The 25,252-nt window shown below is 39.0% G+C and overlaps 1 protein-coding gene across 1 annotated transcript in view; it reads left to right on the top strand.

Annotated features, from left to right (window-relative positions):
* Positions 1-4,753: 4,753 nt before the first annotated feature.
* The window catches only part of gpr153 (G protein-coupled receptor 153), a 42,927-nt gene continuing 22,428 nt past the window's right edge, over positions 4,754-25,252 (top strand). Inside the window, exons 1-2 of the mRNA XM_042491777.2 lie at positions 4,754-5,211; positions 23,384-24,014. Coding sequence (XP_042347711.1) covers positions 23,641-24,014 — 374 coding nt within the window. The 5' untranslated portion in view covers positions 4,754-5,211; positions 23,384-23,640. The remainder of the gene's footprint in view (positions 5,212-23,383; positions 24,015-25,252) is intronic.

Genomic DNA, 25,252 nt, shown 5'->3' with positions numbered 1-25,252 from the left:
CTACTTTATTTTCCTCATACTGTCTGTGCTGTAACACTTATATTCACTCTGTCTGAGACACTCAGTTTTATCACCCGTCTCTTTAAGCCCCTCTGCCAGAAAAGCCGTGTCTGTTCTTCCGGATCTCTGTTTCTCTGCCGTAGATGTATTATAATAACTAGATACCAGATGATAAGATGGCGTCTCTTAGGTCTTACCAAGGCTGTATCAAGAGAAGCTGGAAACAGCAGCGTTGGCGGCAGGACCCTGTTCTTTTCTATGTAAGCAGCTTGGTAGCACATGAAGCAAAAAACACTCTCATTCCACAGTATGAAAGTACCTGGATTAACCTGGACTAACATGAATGGGAATAAAATAATATAATGTTCGGCTCCTCTAGACTTTCTAAATGTAATTGGACGTAACAGATCAAAGCCTGACAGTTAAACGAGACATTTGATGGGTGGGGGTTGACGCTTAAAAGAAAATTCCACTAATTAATAGATGTCTTTTTCCCAGTGTCTTTTTTCCCCCCAATGGTATCATTTGATGGACCTGAACAGTGTAATTCAGCTTTTGGCCAGTATGTAAAATTGGCTTCACAGCGGGGTTCTGCTCCCTTTGGGGAATGGCACATACAGCATAAAAGTTTCTAGCCTCCAGGTTTACTTCTGAATATGTGCAGTAGTATTTCTACTGCTGACCCCATCTGCGAGTTCCTGCTTGGCTCATAGACTTTACATTGTGATGATGTCATAAAGTTTTAAAATCCTTTTCTCAGCTCAAGGAAAGTTTTAAAATTACAAAACCTCCATAGATCAAAAAATTCATGATAGAATGACCTTGTTTGCAATTCGAGGTGTCCTGTCCACAGTTTTACAGATGTCTCTTTTGGGAAAATGGGGGCCTAGCCACTGCCCTGTCACTGCATTGGGAAGCAAACACCAAACTCCCACATGAAAGTCCGTTGTTTGTGGGACCCATCACCACCCGTCTCACCCTATAGGCACCCTTGTACTCCTTATATCACATTGTTACCGGCAGCGTTTCAACCTGACACCATCCAGCCATGTTCCATGTGCATGCAACATTTTCCGTCTGCCCCCTGTTCTCAAGTGATGCTGCCCATGCGTGTATCAGGCGCACACAGCAGTTTATGTTCAGCCGTCTGCCTGCGTATAATAACACAGCGACTGGTTTTGTCCAGCTGTGTTTTCAGCTGTGCCATCCAGCAGCGTTCTATGTGTGCACAAAAGGCGCCTTTTGGTGTTGTGCACTTACACCGAAACCACCGACAGAGCGTCGTTATTTTGCAAGTTTGGAATGAGAATGGAATAGAAAACTGAAATAGCAGCATTTCCTACTGTGAAAAAGCTTCTAAATCACGATCTTCACAGCGTGACATGTTCTAGCTAGAATATGATTCTAAATGAGTAACCAAGATTACTTATTTAACATGTAGCTTTATGCAATTGTGTAGGCTACGCAGTGAAAGTGTTGTGCTGGGAGCAGATGACCATATAAAGAAAACGTTGATGTCATGCAGTAGCCAGAGTAGAAAAAACTGTTTGAAATTGACTGTTCAGAATGATCTGAAGCCTGAGGTTTGTGCTCACAAGGACTTTACATAAATGTACCTCATCATCTGAAACTTCGCCATGTTTAATATTAACATCTTTTATCGTTACACTTTGAGACAAAATACAGAAAAGCATAATAGGTCCCCATGAAGACAATGGCATCAGAGGAAGCTGTTTGTCAAACTACTGTTTCCCATCAGAGAATAATGAAATAAAAAAAGCTGATCTCAAGTTTCCTCTCATGCCTTCGCATCTAAATTAGGGGACTAGCAGCCCCTGCACAGCTGTATCCCAGTGCAGAGAGATTGACAAGGCTACTTAGAAGATGAATGATCCTCTGGCGCAGGAGAAAAACCATTAAGGGCTGTGAAGGAAGGATAAACGATAAAGCGGGGCGGTGCTGAGAAAACTCTCGGCTTTCATTACAGAGTGACCCGCTTTGCATTTTCTCCTCAGCTCATGAACATCTCCATCGTCAGTCATTCTCTGACAGCAGAGGCTGCACTTCCACACATGAGACGAGACACATAAACCTGAACTGTGTGCGCGTTATACTTCAAGGTCACACGTGAAAATGAGTCAATATTTGTGTGAGCAATGCTTCTGTTGAGCTTGTTTTCAGAAGTTGCAGAGTTGTCAGCCTCACACAGTAAACGGTTAAACAACTCCATTTTTTTTCTTTTTTTCTTTGTGAAAAAAATGTTTTGTTTGTGCTTCCTGGAACACCTTCACAGAGCTGAGATTTGAGTCCTACATTCAGCCCTCCTTTGTGATCTGGGCTTGGAGCCAGAAGGGCTTTCCTTGCAGAGGAGTAGGTGATGGCCCATACTTTGTCTGGCCTGGAACCTCCCTTTTTGTCAGCCACGGGGGACCTTACTGAGAGTACTACTAAATTAGGCTACCTCTGACTGTAAGGCACATAAACTCCTCCACACAGAAAGGTGAGAGGACATGGAAAAGTAGATCGTAAGAGAGCACACCAGCAGGACATTCAAAACAGTGTTAAGTATTAAAGAGCTGCTCTATGTGTGTGTGTGTGTGTGTGTGTGTGTGTGTGTGTGTGTGTGTGTGTGTGTGTGTGTGTGTGTGTGTGTGTGTGTGTGTGTGTGTGTGTGTGTGTGTGCGTGTGTGATGTGATGTGTGATAGTGGAGCTGACGGTGAGAGTGGGGGCAGCCCGGTGCCAGCGGAGCCAGTGGGCGGCAATGCCTTCTGTTACTTTTTACTTCCAGGTCACCTAGCATCACACAGGAGAGGCTAGAGATGGACAGTCTGATTCTTTAAACAAACTCTCCTGTCATGTCTACTTCTAATGATGGACTTATTTAAGTCCAAGGTAAAAAAAAAAAAAAAAAGCATCCCAAACTGGCTACACCTATCACCTGTCTTTATCCACAACCCACCTGACCAAGAAAGAATCTCAGAATCTGATCATTTTGTTACACAAGCTTTGTTGAAAATGACTTGAACTGCTATCAGAAATGTGTCTGATTTATTCTCTGCAAGCCATTCATTATGTGTAGGAGGCCAGAATGAATAGATGCCCATTGTAATTCTGCAAATGGATTACTAATGCATGCACCCTCTGACCGATTTGCTGAAGCAGTCCTGAATCACTTTACCCTGACAACTTAATAATGAACATCCCTGAGGTAACAGAAGATTAGGGGCCAGCTCCTGCAGAGTCAGACGCATTCAAATGTTAAAACTGCCATTTGCTGAAATGTTGGTTTAGACACGTTTGTGAATCAAATTGTGTCATTTAATACAAAGGTCTACTGTGTAGGATGTGTGGCATCTAGAAGTGAGTTTTCAGAACTGAAACTCTCCTGCGCAGTGATGCAGTTGGCAGGTGTTCTGTGCTAGGAAGAAAATAGTTCCTTCATGAAACTGCTCACAACAAGGTTTGTGGATTATCTTGCAGACATTGCTGTTGAGTTTTTACATTTTTGAGGGGTTGGGGACTTTGAGCGCCACAAGCTGTGTGTTGTCCATAATATTCATGAGAAAGCAAGCATCTCTATGGCCAATTTCACTAATACTCAGCAACTCACACCAAAACAATCTAGACAGATAAATAGCACTACAGGCAAAAGAAAAATATGTACTTTTGATTTTAATATGAAGTTTCATTTTAAAGTCCCTAGTTGATAGCAAGAGATAATGCAATTCTAAAAAATCTAATCTCTGAAAGGGTGAAAGATTTAACTTTAACTGCAGTAACGTGGTTTTGGACCTACAGTGGAAAAAGATCTTGCCCTTAAATATGTGCAATTAATGTTAGCAAACAGGCCAAAAAAACAGCATTAATAAGACAGAATGTGTTTCTTTTGCAGTCCCAGTGTACCATCATGTGATTTGAATAATGAGATGAATGTAAGGCTAGTTCAGGTGAGTATTGACTGGGTCAGCTTTGAAGCTCAGGGGACGCTGCCCACCCTGCCTCAGTATCTGGAGGAGCTTTTCTCTGTAATACTCCTCAGTAATACTGTACAGCCTCGCTGTGAACTACATGAGCAGCTCTCAGTTGTGTTGTGTGTATCTGTTTTAATGAATGGGAAGCAGGGAGCATTGCTCATGCATCCACCAAATAAATGGAAACAAAAATAATTCTTATAATGGCAGAAACCAGGGACCTCTGTGTGTCTGTCCTCTCATGTATGGCCTATTAGTTTTCTCACTGGGTACAATCCAGGCCCCGAGGGAGGAAAGCCGCTCTAACAGAATCATCCAGGGAAGGAGCCTTACATAACAAGTCCTATAATGTCAATGAAAAGGGCCCTTTTAAAGGAGCATGAATAACATGAGAAAAAGAGTGTGCATTAATTAAATAGGGGGGGTCCAATGCAGAAGTCATTTTAAAAGTGTTTGGATAATGAAAAAAAGATGTTATGGTAAATTAAATTAAGACTTAAAGCTAGCTGAAATAGCTACAATAGCCATCTCTTATTTTTCTGCTGTTTCCATTTAAAGCTTAATGAAGTCTGTTTTTTAATCATCTCATTCAAATGAGACCTTTAATGAAAAAAATAAGCCTTCGTGTTCATGGAGGTTGCAGAATATTTTTTTTATTCAAAGCAAATGTGCAACATGCAGGAGCAGTTTCAGCTTTGTCAAAATGCCGACCTCTTTTCCATGAATTATTTCTTATTGCGGATCACTCCCACGGCCGCGGAGCGTCCGACACGCGAACGAGCCTGTGCTGTCGGGAGCGCGCGGCAATCATGCCTCATCCGTCGCACGCCTCGCCACAGTCGGAAAACACAAGAAGAAAATCGCCTTTTACCTAAAAATTACCCGCCTTTTCAGCCCTCCCGCTGTCGCGCAACCGCCCCCTTCGTGGCGGAGAAGCTGAATTTTTTAAAAAACCCAAACTCGTCCACAATTTGTCTTTTTTATTTCTCCCGTCAATGAGACAAAGAGGGCAACAAGACACAGGAGTACAGCTGTGGTGATGATGTGCTGTTCCAGGGCTCATCCTTCATTTCGCAGGTCATTCCTTTAACTTGATGTGTCGACACTCTTCACGCGGTTCAGTTTGGGGATCTAAACGCCGGAAAGCCACTTTAACGGACCTGAACTGATGTGACTCAACGAGTGTTTTCATTCCCCGGAACAATGAGTCCGTTAGGAGCCTAAAACGTCTTGTGAAAGGTAAGAGAAGAGTCTCACGGCCACATTATAGCTCATCATGTCAGACTCAGTGGTGATTTGCTCATTTTGATAGGAGTAAGGAAAGGCTATCAGTCCAAACAGGTGGTGCCCTGCAGCAAGAGCTTCTCAGTTTACGAGAGGGGAAGTAGCTAAATATGCACATATTTGAATCAAAATGTTAGATTCTGTGGAGCTGCCGTGCAAATCTGACCTATTTTGAGGATTGCATTCAAATTAAAATGCATGCAAAGACAAACGCGGAGGAGGAAGTGACATAATTGATGCTGTTGCCGGAGCTTTGTAAAACACTAACTTAACTGTGTGAGGAGCGTCTTTTGCATGAAATACTTGTGGTAATCGAAGAACTACAAGGTGTTGGATTTACTAGAAATGACCAAGACTAGACAGAATTAACCCTTTTGTTGACAGACAGAAAAATGCACTGGTATTTGAAATAAATAACCTAAATAGTGTAGCCTACTTATATTGACTATAGTTTATCACACAAACAGGGTCATGCAAACTTGTGCAGGTAATTTCTTCAATGCATTTTAGTTAAATGTGACACTTATGTTTGTATCAGTGCAACTTTAAGTGTCTGCATTTATTTCCAGTGGGTTCATCATCAAGATATAATAGATAATCCAGTCTTTTCATTTGCAGTATTTCAATGTTCATGCAATTTGCAGATATTTAAACTTAAAATGAAGTTGCTGAAAAGTAACAAACACATGCTTGTTTGAAATTCAGCATTGCAGGATTTAGACAATCACCTGATTTATACACTTGATCAAAGCTTTCAAATCAAATTAATGAAAGTGTTGAGTAAAGCCACATATTGACAACTGCAGTTATACAGTAGCACTCATGGTGATGATGGACCTAACCAGCCATAATTTATTTTACAACTCCCACACTTAAGGCCAAAAGATGTACCCATTCAGTTCCAACCAATCACTTTTGTCAGCGTGCACGTAATATTAATGATTTTTATTTCACTTCTTGACAGGAGCTCCTAACTTGATGAGTGCAGCAACATATATTATGACTATTAAAGAAATGCTTTAAACAGGAGTATGCATGCATTATGTGCTCCAGTGTCCACAGCATATGTTAATGACACTGCAGAAGCAGATGAGTGGATTACATTACATGCAGTCGCAGGTCAGAAAGTGGCCTTGCAAGCCAATGATTACATTCAGTGCTCAGAGAAAGTGCTGTAGCCGACATGTGACAGTTGCTGCTACACCACAAAGCCTCACAACAGATCTCAGTGTTTCACGGGGCATATGTGACATTTTGTTTGTCACACATTTGGCTCTGTCATTTTGTGACCGCGTTAGCCCTTGTTCACACTATTCTATTTTCCCTCACACACAAAATACGAGTCCGCCTTCCCTTGGACAGCATCACATGACAATGTGGAATTAATGAGAAGAGTATTTATAAATGATAATCTGGATGCTTTAAGGGTAACTCTTATCTTTTGTTATAGTCATATTTTCCCATGTTTTTGTGCCCTAACTGACTAATGGGAGCAACAGTTTTTTAAATTATGCTTGTCTTTAGCACGAGGACTCTGCACTAACAGTGCGTTCATTAAAAATGCTTATTTTTGCCACTGAAAGACTCAGATTGTTATTTTAAGTGTCTGACAAAACTATAGAAAGGATCCCTACAGAGATAGACCTTATTGTTACGCAATAAGATCCTTTCTGTTTAACCAGAAACAGCCTGGAAATCATCATCATCACCAAACTGTGTGTAAATAAACATTTACATTTTAGTGTGTATAGAACCAGCATATTTTAACATCTAATCTGGTGAATGAAAGGTTTATTACTACCAAAACACTATTAGAACACTGGAAAGTGTCTTTTACAATGCTAAAAGAACTGTTTGTCTAAATGAAGTGTGGTGGATTAAACAAAAAGGATCTTACTCTTTAACAGAAGGGTCTTTCTCTGTAGGAATCCCTATCATAATGTTTCAAACATTTACAATAACGATATGAGCCAGTAAGTAGCAAAAACAAACACCTTCAGTGGATGTAAACTGATAGTGAACAATTACCCTGAGTGTTTACTTTGCAGCTTGTTTTGCGTCGTCATCTGCGTTCATTACTGGATCAATTTTAGAAATGATTTTATCCATTCGTCTCCTAGATACAAAAACATTGGAAAACAGGGTCCAGGTTGAAAAATACAAAAGTTACCCTTTAAGCACCAGTTTCAATGTATAAATAATAGGAAAAAGTAAATATTTTATGTTCAGTATGGCATTATTCCTCCACCGTAATTCACTTTAACTCGATGCCTGTTTCTGACACAAACTCTAAACCCTCTGCCATATGGTGCCCAGTGATCCAGCTACAGTCATAGCTGGAGGTAGCTTAACATAAACAGGAAGAGAGCCTCTAGGGTTACATTTGTGATGGAAAATTCAACTACTTACTCTGTCAAGCTGGTTGCTCAGCACAGAAAAGTGCTCACAATGTGCCACAGTCACATCTTACAGCATGCTAGATTTTGGCTTTCTGACCTTTTAATGCCTTTTACCTTTTTTTTTAATTAACACTGATTGCACCACAATGGCCGGTAATCTTACATATTTGTGTTACTGGAAAATCAAGAGCAGGCAGGGAAGGTAATATGGAAATCACAGTATATATCAGTGCTGGGAGCTTGTTGTTTTCTAATGAATGAACACAATAATGGTTGCAATAATAGTTTGTTAATGCATCCTTACAGGCCAAGCAAAAAGAAACTTTATATGTTAAATGCAAACCAAGTAGTCTAAACTTAGTTTGCTTTTTTAATAGACCAGCAAATTAAACTCTGTTTAGAAGTGTCTCGTATCAGCTGCATCATGGGTTTTAGATGTTTTAACTGTGGAAGAAAATACGAATTGAGGATGCCTTGATGAAAGAATACAACAGACTCAATTTTACTGCACAGCAAAGCCAATTAACGCTGGAGTTTTAGATTTCCTATCATGGCTCCTGCCGCCTCGTAAAAGTACCTTGGAGCATAATGCTATTGATATTAATTGATGGGTGTTTAATCACTGCCACTTTATCTAATGTTGTTTGATATATTTTAATTCATGTTGCACCAGTGCTTGAATCAGTGTTTACAGCGTTACGGTAGTTCTGCTCATCAGAAGCTCTCTCCCAATCAAACCTGATTCATCAGTGACTGATGGATGCTTTCATTAACCGTCATTCATTGTAGAATAATGCGCTGATGTTAAACATATTTTGATCCTGGTGCCAATATGATATAACTTTCGACATCTACTTACGAAAACTATACGTTTATTGATACTTTACAGGATATATAAACAAATTTTTCTTTTACAAAAATTTGTGATTCAAGAAGGATAAGGCTCAGAATTATGTCAGTTTAGTCGTAATTGGCTGTTGGATATGAATATTCAATATTGGATGTTTGTTATTTAAGAGTTGAGAGTTTGAACAGGGCTTGGCAGGATGCTCAGGGTGACAGTGACATTCACGTAAAGTAAACAAGCCAAGTTAGCCCTCACAGCTAATGCGTACTAACTATGCTGACGACAGATCTGAAATGCCCAAAACATTTTGTCGACATAAGTTGTTAAACAAAAGCCAGAAACTGCATCGTATTAAATTGTAGCGAGCTGTAAATTTACCAGTTTTAAGCAAAAGGCGGGACAGAAGATAGTGTTATGTTGTCGCCTGACCGGGCAAAGCTTCTCTTCCTCCGGGAAGCTGCAGCCGTCTCACTCAGACGCACCCAGGGTGTGGGTCCACAGCTGCCTGTACCAGAGAGCAGCATGGAAGCGAGGAGCGCTCACTCTGCAACTACATCTGGGGGCAGAAACATCCCCAATAGTACACTGCACACTGACTGACAGACCCCCCACCAAAAAAAAAAAAAAAAAAAAACTGACTGCTTGACCTTATTATCTCAGTTTACTAGGGGTCTTTGGCTGATGATTGTTATTTTTTTAAAATTATTTTTGCTTAACCAGAAAAAAAACCTCTTGGGATTAAAAAATCTCTTTTCAAGATTGTCCTGACTCAGACAGGGAGCAACATAAGTTATTAAAACAAAAAAATACAAAGTGAAAATATCCCACTTCAAAACAAGATAAAGAAGATGGCATAAAGCCAAGGCGACATGACTGCCAAGCTGGAGACAGTTGTTCAAGACCAACAAACCTGGGTGTTTTTTAGTGAGACATCAGCAGCTTTTCCAGCTGTGGTTGTGGAGACAAAACTGGGTATTTTAAGCTGAAACACGATCTGTTTCTCACCATTAACAAGTGTTTTTTGTACCTAAATATAACTACGTTAACCGAAACGTTGCTTAAAATTTTCAACATATCTGCGACATGAAATTTACAAATGTTACATGTCCATAGTTTGCAGAAATGTACGAATGCTGGTAATTAGGTGCTAGAGAGCCTATTTCAGAAGTGATCCCATCGGTGCATTGATCAGGATGTTGCGTTCAATAACTTGCTGGTTTGATGCAAAATCTCCAGCTGGAGAATATCGACTCAGTAGAGGAAATGTCTTAGCTTACCTCTCTTGACAGGAAGGTCAGATGTCAAGGTCAGATAAGCACCTTTAGAGCTTATTATTTTCTGATGACCGGAGCTGATACTGTTTCACTGGCTCCGTTTAGACTTCAGTGGCTGACATAGGGGCTTGAATCTAGGTCCTCTGGTTGGAGAGCAGGCTGCCAACTCACTCTGCCTCCCTGCTGTGCATTAGTGAAACGCTGTGATTAAACGGAAGGGGCATTTGCTCACAACATGTTATTGTTGTTGTTTCAGTCCTTGAGTATGAATGCTTGTGCATATTTGCTGTCTGGTGTCAGATGCTGTAAGTGGACACTTTACAATGACAGCAGCAAAGCAGAGTTACTCACCACATGGAGATCATTATACAGTATATGAAATGTAAGTTGTCATCTCTCATTACTATTCAGAGTGCCATCCTACTCAAATGAACTGTGCTTCCAAGACAATGTTTCATTCATGGTTGAAAATATGCCAGCTATTGCAAACTGAACTTTGGCCCTGTGTTACCTGAAATAGGCTGGAGCAGAATAATGATGTGGACAGAAAACTCTGGGAAAATGGATCTGAGATATTTTTTATTTTTTCAGCATGTAACATTTTTTTCCATTCAAGACCAGACAGACTAACTGTTGTTGGAGATTTAACTGTAATATTTTCAATTAGATTGAGACATGACAAAGAAACAGTTGTAATAATAGAGTAAACTATTGAAGTGATTTCTTTTAATAGGTCAACTGTGGATAACTACACAAACCAACAAATTATTACGCATTTTTTTTACATTGGAATGCAGATGATGGTGAAAAATTTGAAGCATAAAACTTCAGCATAAAACTAAAATGTAAATGGATGTCGAACATCTATGTTGGAATGGGAACCATACAGACTAAATTCAAAAGTATACTTCCCTGTCTATTTATCACAAGAGTCAAACAGGAAATAAATTGAGGAGAAATTTGTTGTTTTTGCTGTTTTTGATCCTGGTTGACTGGAGCTGTGGTTGAATTGTTTAAAAAAAAGTCCTTTGTCTTTTCCTATGCAGTTTTTCCTTGACCTATGTAGATAAAGAACGTGCGGTTGAGGAAAGATACTTTTATTTATAGACATAAATCCCAGTTAATATGATTGTATGAAAAGGTCAAGTATAAGAATTACTTTTTTGTGAAGTGCGGACTTTTGCATTGCATTAAATGTTGTTGTCGCAAGAATGTGGGACAACATGATCCCCTTTCCTTTATTAATGGATGGTTCAGTGTATCCTATGCTAAGAGAGACTCTAAAAATCTTGGCTGCTTTTTTTTTTTTTTTCTGGTCATTTCACTCAATTACGAACCTTTCTAAGCAGGAAAGACAATGCGACCGAAGCCTATGGTTTTGTTGAAATCACTCCATTTAATAAGGTTGCCTTATGATGATGTCATTAATTTTGGGAAATGTAATGTACCATTGTCCTGCAGTTATCATTTGCGGATACATTTTGGAGAGGCTCAGTCTTGCTTTAGGAAATGACACACTAGGAATGTCGGTGGATCAGCACAGCAGTGCTGGTTTTACAGTTTTGCATGGTTCAAGTCATTATTTCACAATTACAGTTAATTGACAGTTTTATTTTTATAAGGGAAACATGCAGTTAGAGTGATCCAGATTTAGATTTTCTTTCTGCTGAATGTTTTCTTCAAGACTGATGCAGTTGCTATGCAACATTCACAATAAGACATCCAGTCTGGTTCCAGTACAGTGGAGCAGAGTGCCTGATTTGATGGTGGTTTACTAATGGCTTATGAAGGGATGATAGGGACATGTCAGATACTGGTGACACAATAAACCATCTGGCTATATGAAATCAACTTCCTAAGTCTAAAATCCTTTCTTATCTCGGTCTAGGATGACATTTGGAAACTTCTGTAATAAAAAAACACATTTCAAAATCCTATCTTATCTTAGGATAGGAATTTAGCCGTTACAGAACTGTCCTAACTAAGGGATCTCCCAACTTAGGAATCCTAAGGCAACAACCATGTCCTCGATTCAGAAAAACTGTCAAAAATGGCAGCAGCAGTGTTGTTAGATCTGTATGACTTAACACCAAAATATGATAATTGAAAGGCTACTCAAACTGAATGATGATGCTTAAAAAATATTTTAAAAAACAACTTAACTTCTAGGAAAGGTATGGTTTGCTCTCATCCACCGGCATGACTAGTGTCTTTGACTCTTCTTTTGATTAAAATTGATGGCCTGTCTTTTTCTTGTCCATGACAGCAAGCCAGTAAGCTAGAGAGAAGTGAAAGCCATTGATATTATGGCTCGTCTGTCTCGAGGAGTGTATTGGTGCACTCTAATCAAAGATGCAGACAGTGTGTGTACATTATAAACAAAGATATAGGCATGACAGGATGAGGGCCACTTGAGGAAATACATGTTATTGTTATAGTCAGGGATTCATAAATTAAGATAAAATAGGTCTGAGATAGGATGGGACACAGCCATCGATGTAGACATTGTTTCAGTGATAGAAAGATATTTCCTATCTTTAAAACTAAAGATAGGATGAGCAGTTTTGATATTTTTCTGTAATGAGGCCCCAGGTCAAAGGGACAGCTGAGGAGGGAAGGCCATACTTTTGCTGGAAAGTTAAGCTCGCTGCTTTATGAACGTTGTTATACTCTGCAGTCTTTCATCTTTGGACATAGAGCCCAGCATGAACACACTGAGAGGAGCCTGACAGAGGTAACAGGAATCTCGATGGATCTTTATTAAGCTTTGATACGCCTGCATTTTGAATTGAACCATATAGTAGACAGATAAATGAACGCTGAGGAATAGAATTGGTTGAGTTGAGGCTCCTGCTATGACTTAAACGATCACAAGTAGGGAAAAAAAATGGTAATAGAGGACATATTCACTTATTACTGTATTTGAAAGAAGACATTTTTACTTTCATTAATTTTGTCTTTTATGACTTTTCTGCATCTGTGACAATGTAACCCCTCCTAATAAAATGCAGGTTTGGATAATTATGAAAAATTCAGAGTCATGACAGGGCAGTTAGAGACGTCACTAAAGAGGCGAATCACCTGCAGGACAGTGTGTTAAAGCTGAAACTGCTGATCATTTGTCACAAAAGGAGGAGCCTCTCCTGGACTTTTATTGATAGCTACATAATGAGCGCTCACTGGAGATGAGTAAGATTTATCGTATTTTGGCCTCTGAGGGCCACTGTAATCCCTCATGGGGTGTAGGAGAGCTCTTCAACTGCACTTTGTGGGTGACACCAACTGGCTACAGCTGTGATGATATATTATGAATATATGATATATGATGACAAGGTTTTGTTTTATATTTCATATACATTATATATATATATATAAGTATTTGAACACTAATGATACAATAATAAAAATGAGAAATATCTATTTTGTCACGTAAAAACATGTTAAATGGATATGTTAAATTGCAATTATCTAGTGTTATTCATCTAAAATGTTGCAATGCTGCTGATAAATTATTTAGTCCTTTATGATCCTCATTACTTCTCACTGGGAGACAATGTACTTTTTCAGATTGATTTTCAACAACCTTCATTGACCCCCTTTAAAACTGAGAATGTTTCTAGTAAAACATCTCCCTGTCTGATTGAAGCAGATGTAAAGCCTGTAAACTAAACATTTTCTATCTTTGCATAAAAAAACTTGTAAAGCAGTGTAACTTCAGAGGTTGGGATATTTGTGAGTGGCATTTCTCCAGGATGAGCTGTGAACAATGTTTACAACCCATTAGTAAAACAGCAGCATTATACTGCTCCAGTGTGCGATTTTAGATGGCATGCCGGCATCACGGAAGCAAAAAAGGCATGACAGGCATGATGTCAAAAGAAACAGCATCTGGCTTTACTGTACTTCAGGAGCACTAAAGAAAATACCAATGGCATATCAAGATAACAATTATATGACAGCTGATCTCGTCTTCTGCTTGTTTTCACAATTTGCGGACATTTTCGGTTACTGTTCTTCTTCTTTGAGTTAGCCGCTAACTGCTGCTTGCTGCTTTTAAATCTCCAGCGGTGGGTCGCGTGCCTAATATGCCTTTAAAACATCACACACGGCATGCTGGCTGTCCCTTTTACACAGACATTGTTTCAATGCTGTTATGACTTCTGGTGGCAGCTGAAGGTGAGGTGATTTTGTCCTACCATTCTATGTTCATACCTATTTTACAGAATGGCGAGGCGTCATAATGGTTTGATATTTTCAGATAGGTGGTGTAAAAAGGGCTTTAGACATGGATTTGTGACTAGGAAGTACCCTGTTATAAAATATGGATCAGTTTTACACACTCAGTAGGATGCCCTTGAGCTGCTGAGGACAAAATTCCATGATTAAGAAACATAAACAAAGACTATATTATGCAATATTCACAGTAGTACAGATCAGTCAACATGAATAAACAAAAGGAACTGGTTGCAGCCAGAAAAAATAAAAAGGATGTTTACAGACAAGCAGCAGAATTTACATGGCTATGAACCAGACAGCAGTGCAGTACCTTTTTGATATTTTAGATGTTTTGCAATTGCTTTTAAGTGGGACAGTTAAATTAATGACCGCCCCTGACATTCCCTGTATAAAAAGGCACTTAACCCTCAAAGCTACAGAGGACTACACTTGTGCTGCAGCTCCTTACCATGAGAGTTCCTAACTGTGTAAATGTGAAACAGGGTGCAGCTGCTGCCAAAAAAGGCTTACCTGCTGACTTGACTTTCAAAGTAAAGCACCTGTCATGTGTAAGCATCAGCGATATAATATTAAACACAGAGACTGTGCTCTGGGGAAAGCCAGGACAGAGCATTTTCCTCTCTGACAGCTCCAGTGATGAGTGGCTGGTCGGGCAATAAGACCCCATCCATCACACCTGTCAGCAGGGAGCTTATAGAAGAGCTCCACTGCCACACTGCCTGTATAGATGTGGGTCAACATTACACATGTACGCCAGCCTCTCACTCAGTACCACACCCAACACACTGACCGACATTGTGCTGATGAGCGCCTTGAAAATCATCATCATGTTCCTTGGAACAGGTTTCCATGTAATCACTGGTCTGATCTCATTCAGACATGTTGTCATCCATTTTGGCATTTGTTTTAACAGATAAATCTGTCTTTATGCCTGCCAAAATCTGTCGAGACACACTTGTCTCTTCCTGTCTGTATCTCAGCTAATTACAGTTTCAAACGAAGGAAAATGTGTTTTAAGTCCTCTCAACAGTTAGAAGTGTGCAAAGTGATCAGCTCGGCATGCAGGAGAAAAAAGGTGCAGTTTCCTCTGCAGCAGTTTCATCAGCCCTCCACCATGCTGATGGTGTTTCTGTAAATGCCTTGGTGTAAACAGGCTGTTGGCCTCTATATTTATATTGACAGTTACATTCTGGCATTAAATGACTTAAGCTCTGTCTAGAAAAGACAATACTGAGTAGGGCTGCCCCCTGAAACTCAAAGATTTGAATCATCAGTTGGAGTGCCCTCAGTTGACTGAGATTCTTCAAGTTTAGCAGACTTTTATTTTGTAAGTCTGTGTAATTTTTAGGATTTTTGTTTTGGTCCCTAGATTTAGCTGCAGAGTAGGGGTTGACCGATATTGTTTTTTCAGGTCTGATACAGATACTGATTATTAGTATTATTAGTATTTAAGCTGATAACATTTCTAGCTTATAGACATAACAGTGAGAGACACTAAACCCTACATAACTTATTTTAATCAGTTTTATTTGTTTACATTTTTAATTGCTATTTTGTATGCTATTTCAACACAATTTTTCTAAAGTTTATCAGATCAAGTTACCTCACTATAATGTAAAACCCTGATAAAACGTTAGAAGTACACTATATTAGGAACCATAGCCCTTGGAAGAGTGTGCTTTGCTATCATAAAGGCATCATTTCTATAATTTAGAATTTTAGGATAAATTGATCTTCTGAGCCCATAAGCATGAGCCAATTTTTGGCTTGCTTGGTGTCATAGTTATTATAGTTAAAGAAACAAGCATTGCTTCTCTCGGCAATCAGTTGTTTTTTGTTCCAGGCTAGATCATTCCACTAAATTTCATCAGGTCAGATTGTAAATTATTGCCTTTGCTCTAAAGCGATTCTGCATGTCTGGGTGTAGACAGATCATGTAGGCCAGGGAACGTAAAAAGTGAGTAATTATTGAAATGCATGTAAAGACACCAGGACACATTCGTGTTCGCTTATCTTTCTCGTATCAACACCTCAGTAAATCTGAGCCACTTTGTTACCATTCAACATCTCGACATTAGAGAGAGAAAGTCTTTACAGCCTGTGTGTGATTGTCAGTGCTGATTTCCCCTGTGTAGAGGACAGATTTGGCTCGGAGGCCCGGGGGATTGAGGGTGATCGAGCTGTTAGTTCCACTATAGTTAGAAAGCCCGTCAGTCAAGTGTTTCAATAAAACCAGTGCTACAACTACTATAACCACAGCTATAACTGCTCTTACCACTAATACTCCTACCACCACCATACCTACTTCTACTAAAACGACTACTATGCTCCAACTCAGCTTTATTCAAATTGAGCCGTTATGTAAACCAAAGTGCTTAACATAGCTACATTTAAACAACATACATTAAAAACAAAAATAACCAACAATGAATACAACTTTTTTCAAATGAAAAATTACAATTATAAAACAAAACAAGTTCATTATATTTAAATTAAAAATTAAAAGTAAAATAACATAAAGTGAATTACCATTACCGTTACTCATACGTTACTGCTGTTACAGCAAATTACACTTTAAACTGTTATTTTAGTGTACTGTTATTACTAAACATAAAAGTATTTTTTGGTTTCCAGACAATTTGCAGTAAAATTTGTTAAATTTCTGTAGTTAAGCATTTTTTTCAGTTTTTATAGTCTTCATTAAAAAATCTCAAAATTAGTGGATTTCTGTGCAGATTTTACATTGAACACTCATGCAATAGTTCACTTATGCAGTTCATGTTCACGGCAGTTTTAACATTTTCATTTGTGTCGAAGTCAGCTAAATAAACAGTTAAAAAAAACATAATGTTTGCACCACATATTCTTTGAAAGGTTACTAATGAGGGTTGGTAATGAGCATATTGCAAAGGTTTTACTGAGTGGGCTCTTTAGTGTCACTCTGAGTCTGAACAAAATCTCCTTAGTTGTTACTGCCAGTATTTACACTACGTTCTCTCTTTCACACTAAAAGCTGCTGCAACTGTTGTGACACAACATACACTGAGCTGTTTGGCTTTAAGCCTGCAGACTTGTGTCAAAGAAAATACGTCACCAATGTAAAGGGTGAGATTGTCTCTGTAAAACCTTAATCTAAGGAATCTCATCTTGCTTAGCATAGGAGACAATTTTGCCAAGGCCAAGGGCAAGTTAATAAACAAACATTAATAAAATTTATCAGATAAAATGAATAAACATAAAAAATGGAGGCATTAAAAAGGCAAATTCATCCGTCAATTTTTCATTAAATTGCCTGTTTTCAACCTTTCGATGCGTGTCGTCACACTTCTTGGCACTTTTTTAAAGGTATAATTTGATACTTTTTTACTTACTTTGGTACCTCATTTACACTTAAAGTGGAAAAATATCCCTGAGTGAATCCCTCTATTTTTATTTTGAATTAGAAAATAGTCCACCCAGCAATCTATTTAGGGCAGGCCGAAAGTTGATATAACCGCCTAAAGCCAACAAATTAAACTCTACAGATAGACCTGCTTACATTTAGATGGGCGATACTAGAATAAACCAGATGTATACATAATTATCAAAAATATAGTGCAGGGAGATATCACCCTCTTGACCTTTAATTTTCTGAGTCTTGTATTTCTGATCCTTTTCATGTTTCCCTCAGATCATTTTCTAAACAGAAGATAAGCTTTAACTCATCTGTTTTCTCCTCTAACAAGAGAAGTTGTTGCTACTAGCAACAAGTAATGGGGATCCTAATAAACAAATATCAAGAAAGGGTGAACCTTATTTATAGCAAACCAATCCATGGATTATGTGAAAATCAGTACAGTATGCTTGGATTTACCTTCATAGTGGACGATTATGCACCTCATGATTTATGTCCAATGCCAATGTTCAGTGTTGATGCATGAAGTCATGTGCCCTTTACGTTATGAAGCGTGATCCAGGGGGTTTTGCAGAAACTTGCAATATCAGTGTTGGTCCTGGTGATAGGATTGGTTTAATTGGTTGTGGTATGTTGAAAGTACGTTTCACTAAATCTGTTTCAGTAGCCAGTTTGCTGTTTCCATCCAACATTCACAAGAGAGGAATGTGGTGAAGTTTAAATCTGACATTCAAAATTGGATTTTAATGCCGCACAATAACATTCTATGAATCTAATTTGTAGTCGAGGCTGGTGTTGTACTCTGGGTTGTATTGCAGAGTTTACCCACATTATAGACATGATTAATCGTGTCTGCATTTTCCATTTCTGATCTCTGGGTATGCACTGTGAAAAAAACCTGATGTCAATGTAGCACAGCAGGTGCATTTTAATCGACTTTTCTCACATGCTTCGGCCTGGCTTTGTGCTGCTTGAGGAGACGGGCAGACTTAATTGAATTTTAGTCCGAATGAGGAAGAATTTCCCCAAGCATAAATGTGCATAAACACAACACTGGTAAAATGCTGGGGACTGTGCATCAACATTGGCATTAATCTAGATGTCATCTGTGAATTCTCAGTGCAATCTTGCGTTATATACAGAAGCACATGATGCCCATCAACACATTTTATTTATAAAACATGTGAACGGTGAATGTTAACTGGCTTGGACTGAGGCAGAGAGTGACTCTACACACAAAGAGGGATGACCAAAATGAAAAAGAGGCAAAAATTGGATTAAAGTTGACATCACCGGTTAAAAATACCATCCTTGTATTGTTTGTTTGAAATCTCTGCAGTACCTCCAGCTGTTCCCAGAGGTATAAAAAACTGCAGTTGCTTGTAAACATCCTGGAATAACCTTGTTAGACCTTATTGCAATTTCTTGTATTAATTGAAAGCTGCCATTGTCCCTCTTGAGCCTCATGAGTCACCCAAGCAGAAGAGTACATTTTCTGCTGCTCTCTGCCTACGTTGGTAAATTACAAACACAGCTGGATGCATAGAGAGGGGAATTGTTTGGGTATATTGTGCTGAAGCTGAAACATGACTTATCATGGTAATGGAGCGCATTGTTGGTTAAGTGGTCTTCTCTGTAGTGTGCCTGTGGCTGCAAGAAGCATTATGTGACATCTTTGAGAATTTCCAGAATAAGAGATGTGACTGTTTTAAATTCAACTTGACTCAAAATGAGAACTGGGACCAATTTCTTCACTGTAGTTGAAATTTTAGTATTATTTCTAGATGACTCAGTGAATGTAGCCCAACAAAACAAAACAAAATTTGATGTCAAGTCATGAAAAAGATGTGACCAATGCCTATTATTAGAAATGGCACATACCTATAGTGTGATAGGGATGTTTGTATTGCACAGTCCACATAAAGTGAACTCTGCAGCACTTTTTCTTAAATGTCAGCTTATAGACTCTTTTCACCAAGACTTGTCAAAGCAGGAAAAAAAGCACAGGTTTCCCAGGTGTCAGTGAGTGAGCATAAACAATACCAGTGCCCTGAAACTGTCTCATCTAAAAGCTTTTAAGAAGTGAAAAGGGTCTTTTGATTTGCTTCGCTGGTCTGGATAGTCGAATCCCAACGGCTCTCACTGTTCCTTCCCGCCCCATGTAAAACTTTATATGCCGGCTATACAATCTAGCAATGTGGTTCTCAATTTTTTTTCAGGTCAAGGAAGCCTGAATTGATACGCATTAGGTCACTGACCCCCATTTAATAACATTTCACTGCAGGGACCTCTGAAAAGAGTTTGGTTGTAACCCTGCCCTTTGACTAGAACCCCCCCCCCCTTTTTTTTTTTTTTTTACTGATTTTATTTCATTTATTCTATGTATTTAACCTTTTTTGTTCACTCTTCCTTCTCAGTCTTCAACCTAGGTTACATTTACTCTGATTCTTTTCTTATAGTTAGATTGTTTATTTGAGGTTATATGTTTTATTTTATTGTCTTGTTTGGAAAAAAAAACATTTAATATTTATATGATTTAAAACTACTGTTTTATTATGCAGAGATAATGTTTATTGTTCCTGTTTTGTGCACTACTTCTATAATGTTGTCATTTTTTGATCCCTAATAAAAAAAAAAGTTTGGTTGTTAGAAAGATTGTGATTAAGACAAGAATTCAATAGATGTCAACTACGCTTGGGTAGTGTCTTATTTTTTCATACCTTTTTCTAACCCCCTTGACATTTCATTTGGGTATAAGATGTGACTGTAATTGTGTGTGTGTTTAAAAGAAAAAAAGCTGAGCTACTCATGGCCCATAGAATAAAAAATAGATAAGAAAAAACTAAGGCTGCCAGATAAAAAAGATTCAAGTGCAAGTACATAAAATTTTACTTAAGTACAGTAGTTGTGCAAATTTACTTTCCACCACTGATTTTTAAGGCATTACCCCTAAAAAACAGCTGCCAGTAAACATAATGAGAGCGGCAACGGTGACCCACAACAGAAATATCGCAGGCTGGAAGACCAGAAGAATGAGCTGAAAGTTACTGTCAAGCCCGCAGACATGAGAGGAACCACAAAATCTGGTGATAGCTCTGTGGGTTCATCATTATGAGCAACCCCTTTCTCATACAGCTAGTTGTGATGTCTACTTGCATATACCTGCAGCCCTTACATGTCCACAATTTATGCTGCCATGTAAAGTAGTTTAATGGAAAAAGTTTTCCTATCAGCGGCTCTGCAATTACAGATGCAAAACTGAGTGAATTTATTTCACAAATTCACTTTACCAGTTACCTGGACAGAGGACATGCATTAACAGAAAAGGGTCAGGGTGACACAGTAATGCACATTCCCACTGTGGGAAGAGGAGAGGAGAGGAGGGGTAATCGACAGAGATAACACAGCTTCTGCAGTACTGGCAGCAGCCGTCTGTGATTCAGAGGTTGAGAGAAATGTGAGGTGGTGAAATTAAATTTTGTGAAATATCACCAAAGGTTGTGAGGGAGAACAAGATCCACTCCGAGTCAAAGACCTGAAGAGGTTTGGAGCTGAAGCACTCACTGGCTGAGAGTCACAGTCTTCTAGACTGTTTAACTGTTTGGTCAGTTTTGGTTCTATCGTGACCAGACTTAACTCCTCATTAGGAAGCTGGCAGGCAAAACAACTTTACATGTGTATACTCCATTTAATGGCACTCCCGCATTTGCTTTTGTTGCTTCAGATGCTGTATTTTCCAGTATTTTGACGCTGTTACTATGTTTAGTGTTTGACTCAACACAACAGTCAACACACAGACTGCAGCTTGGTCCATCCCAACCACCAGGGGATTCCTGGATCAAAGCTATGAATCACTCATTTTATATCCCAGCCTGGTCTAAGGTGTTTTTAATAGTTTTTAAGAGTGTGATTATGCTTTTTTTTCTTTCTTTTTTTTAAACAGTGTTTTCTTTTATCATTTCTGCAGTGAAACTCTTCTTTATTGTTTTCTTTTTTTAAATCTATTTTTGTGTTTGGTGGGTCTAGACTCATGCTGCAGTATTACCATTGAACAGCTTGTAAACAAAAAATCATATGGACCATTAGTAGCTTGTTTGGTAACCTGTTTTGGCAGCAGGGCGATCACAACAAATCCACATTTAGTCCCACATTTAGTATTATTGGATGTTAAGAACACAGAAGAACAAAATAAATTAAATGTAATTACTATTCATTAAATTTGAATTTGTATGGTCATAATTGCCACAAGCATTTTAGCTAATTTCCTTTATTCGTTATATGTTTTTATTAAAACAATCAAGCTCCTCTGAGTAAAAGTAATTATTTCTGATGTAACAAGTCTTTTAACCTTTCGCTGAACCTAATGCTTTGTTTTTTACTATATACTTGCACTTCCCCATTGACAAAATGTAGATTTACCTAACTCACTCTATATTTCTACTTCTGCACAGGACCTTATATGGCCAACTTTTATACTTGTCTGCAATGCTTGAATAAAAAAAAATGTAAAAGAAATCAGTATTAAATTGTGTTAAAAATGATCTTGAGAAGGTCTCAAAAAATATTAAATTGAAGTGTCTGATAACTGTAGCATCCTACTGTATCCTCGGTTAAGTTAGTTATTCTCGGCTATGTACAAATGAGACACTGCTGGCTGTCAGATGTCACTCTGGCATCATTTCCACTATGTTGTACCATTATTTCAGTCCTTACAAACTGTGCTACATTTTGCTTGGAACAGAAATGAGACTTTTTAAAAGTGTTTTTTGTTGCTTTTCCTGGGCCAAATCTCTAGAGTTTATGTGCTTTACAGTGAAAATTCAACCTCTTCTTAAATCAGCAGAATTTGCAGGATCACCTCCTTATTAATTTTACACGGGTCCTGCAGAACACATCAGTGCTGCTTCTTAACCTCCTGCATTAGCAAGACTGAACCTGATTGGCTGACAGATTTTTAGGGTGCCCTTGTAGGGAACAGTGAGAGTGGAGGATTAGATCAGTGAAAACGAGAGCAGGGTGACGATGACGTGGTCCTTGTCTTTTCCAGTGTCCCCTCCTAGGGGTCTTGCCCACAGCACATCAGTGTTTGGACACGTCAAAGACAGGAAATAGATGTGACAACACGCTCCAGCTGTGCCAAGCACTTTTCACTCCACAGTGGGGGAACCAAAGTCATCCTCTTCTGATTTTTCTCTGGCTAAAGCTGTGCTACGCTGGAAATCGCCCTAAAAAACTGTAAAAAACAAGCAATTTGCGTGTGTTCTTTCGATGGCTGCTTGTAACAGGGTTGCGTACGATTCAGTTCTGTTAGCATTTTTTTAGGGGTATAAAGGTAGGACAAAATTACAGGAACAACTCAATAAATACCTGTGCATTATTGTCTTGGAATTTTCCTACAAGTTTTTTTTCTTGTCCAAAACTGACAAGAAATTCAATTTAAGATAAAAGCAGCAAATCTTCAAAAATAAGAAGCTGGAAACATGGGATGTGCTGTATTTTTTGATTGGTGAATGACAAAATGTTAATGTATTTTTTTCATTGGCTACCATATTAATTGACTGTTTCAGCACTAAATGTAAGCTTTACAAAATGGTATTTATTTCAGGAAAGTCCTGTAAGACTGCATTTTTACTGTTTATGATATTTTGTAGCATTTTGGTATAACTCGATTTTTCATTTTATTTTATTGCATGCAAAGTATTCCCATCATGCCCCCATTCAGTTATAAATAGCAATTGCATCTTATGCTATTCTGTCATATCGCTTGCAGCATTTTTAAAATAAGCTCTGCTGACTGATTACTGCTCTGTCTTAAATCACATGAAACTGATGTTTTTCAGTATTAACAGTAATAGACTGTTGTGATTAACATAACCGTATTAGTGGGATGAAGGATTATTTGAATTGGACTGACTCATATAAGTTCCTTTACATGCTCCGTCTCTGATCTCTGTGTGATCTCTCTCCCCCTCTCCAGCCTCAGGCTTGTAAGGGAACTGGCCCGGCTCTTTCATCCTCCCCCTCTAACATCCCACTGTGCCGCACCACTACCATGTCCCTTCCCTACTGTGGCCATCCCATGGGAAGTGTACGCCCACCCAGATAGGATGCCTGCCTCGCCCGACATCCTGTATCCCCTCCTGCCCATCACCACCTCCTCCTTTTCCTTGCGTGTACCTGCTCTTGCCAACAATTCCTTGCGGCCCCCCAGGCTTCGCCTTGCCCCGCTCCAACATGGTGGATAAGGTAACCACCATGAAGGATGATGTCATCAACGCCAACACGCTGGCTTGGCTGGTCTGCTCAGGCGTGTCCATCCTGGCCAACACTTGGAGCATCCTTAGTGTCAGTGCCAAGCAGAAAAAGTGGAAGCCGCTGGAGTTCCTCATCTGCACGCTGGCGGGCACGCACATCCTCAACATGGCCATCCCCATCACCATGTACTGTGTCATAACGCTGCGCCGTCAGCACTCCAACTACGAGTGGAACGAGGGTCTGTGCAAGGTGTTTGTCTCCACCTTCTACACTCTCACACTGGTCACCTGCTTCTCCGTCACCTCACTCTCTTATCACCGCATGTGGATGGTACGCTGGCCTGTAAACTACAGGTAAGACACACAGTCTTCAGACTATGCTCTCAATTTAGGTGGTACAATTTTCAAATGGTAATTTCACCCAAATAAATTTATGTAGTATCAAGACAGGCATCAATTCACTGGAGATAACTTTGCTTTTTTGTTTGTCTCTGAAATGTCTGCCTTCACCACAATACAATAGAGGGGAATGGGATTTTGTTTGTGATGCTTGCACCATTTAATTGTGTCATAATATATCATTATATTTCAATTCTAAAGCGACATCTCTTTGCAGAAACAATGTCTTGGTTACTTTGGATAATCCAAAGATCCCACTGTAAACACTTTTTATTGGAACGGCTTTCTACTGAAGAAATAGTCAACATGAAAACTGTTGACAGTGTATTTTAGGGATTTTCTGTGACCAAATACAACTGGAGGAAGGTGAAAAATATATTTCATTTGTAATTAAAGGTGCAGTGTGTCAGATTTAGGGGGATATACTGGAAAAAATGGAATATGATCAAATAAGCATGTTTTCTTTAGTGTATAATCACCTGAAAATACAAATGGTTGTGTTTTCATTATCTTAGAATGAGACATTTGTATCTACATATGGAGCAGGTGCTTGCAGATTGCCATGTTGCACTGGCATGTTTCTATAATTGTACAAAATTGACAAACCAAACAAACCAATTGACAAAGGCTTTGACATAACATCTGCTGAAACCACCTCAAAAGACAACATTCTGATGTTTTAGGCTGCAAATTTTGGACCCCTTGCTGTATTTCTGAGCGGATCCCTCCAATGAGATGGGAACACAGTTTAGATTTGTGTCACTTGTCAGCTTGTTTTCCCCCAGTTTTTGGGAGGAATGCTCTGCATCAGGTGAGACGTCTCTCCTGCCAACACATCTGCTGATTGCAGTTATTTAGGGAAACAGCAACAGCATGTAAAAACCCTCTAGACTGAGCATCTGCTGGCTCTAGTTTGCAGCTTCATTTGGTTCCTCACAAGTGATATTACTAAGTAACACTGAATAATAAAGATCAGGTTCACCTCACATTACAGTCAGCACCCTGCTGCAGTAACACCATTTTAGTGTTGTTAGACTTCCAAGACATCTGCTGTTCACACATAATCAGATGTTCTGAACAACATCGCTGCTTCCTTTGAAACATGATTTTGATGCTATTTCTGCTTGTATTCAGGTATGCACGAGTGCTAAGTCAACTTAACCTGATCTGATGATTATTAAAAAGAGACCATT

This window comes from Plectropomus leopardus, chromosome 9 (genome assembly GCF_026936395.1).
Source record: "Plectropomus leopardus strain MGB_pleo_1.0 chromosome 9, ASM2693639v1, whole genome shotgun sequence".
In the NCBI taxonomy this organism is placed as follows: domain Eukaryota; kingdom Metazoa; phylum Chordata; class Actinopteri; order Perciformes; family Serranidae; genus Plectropomus; species Plectropomus leopardus.
Note: the sequence above shows the minus strand (reverse complement) of the source record. Positions and strands in the feature narration are given on the sequence as shown.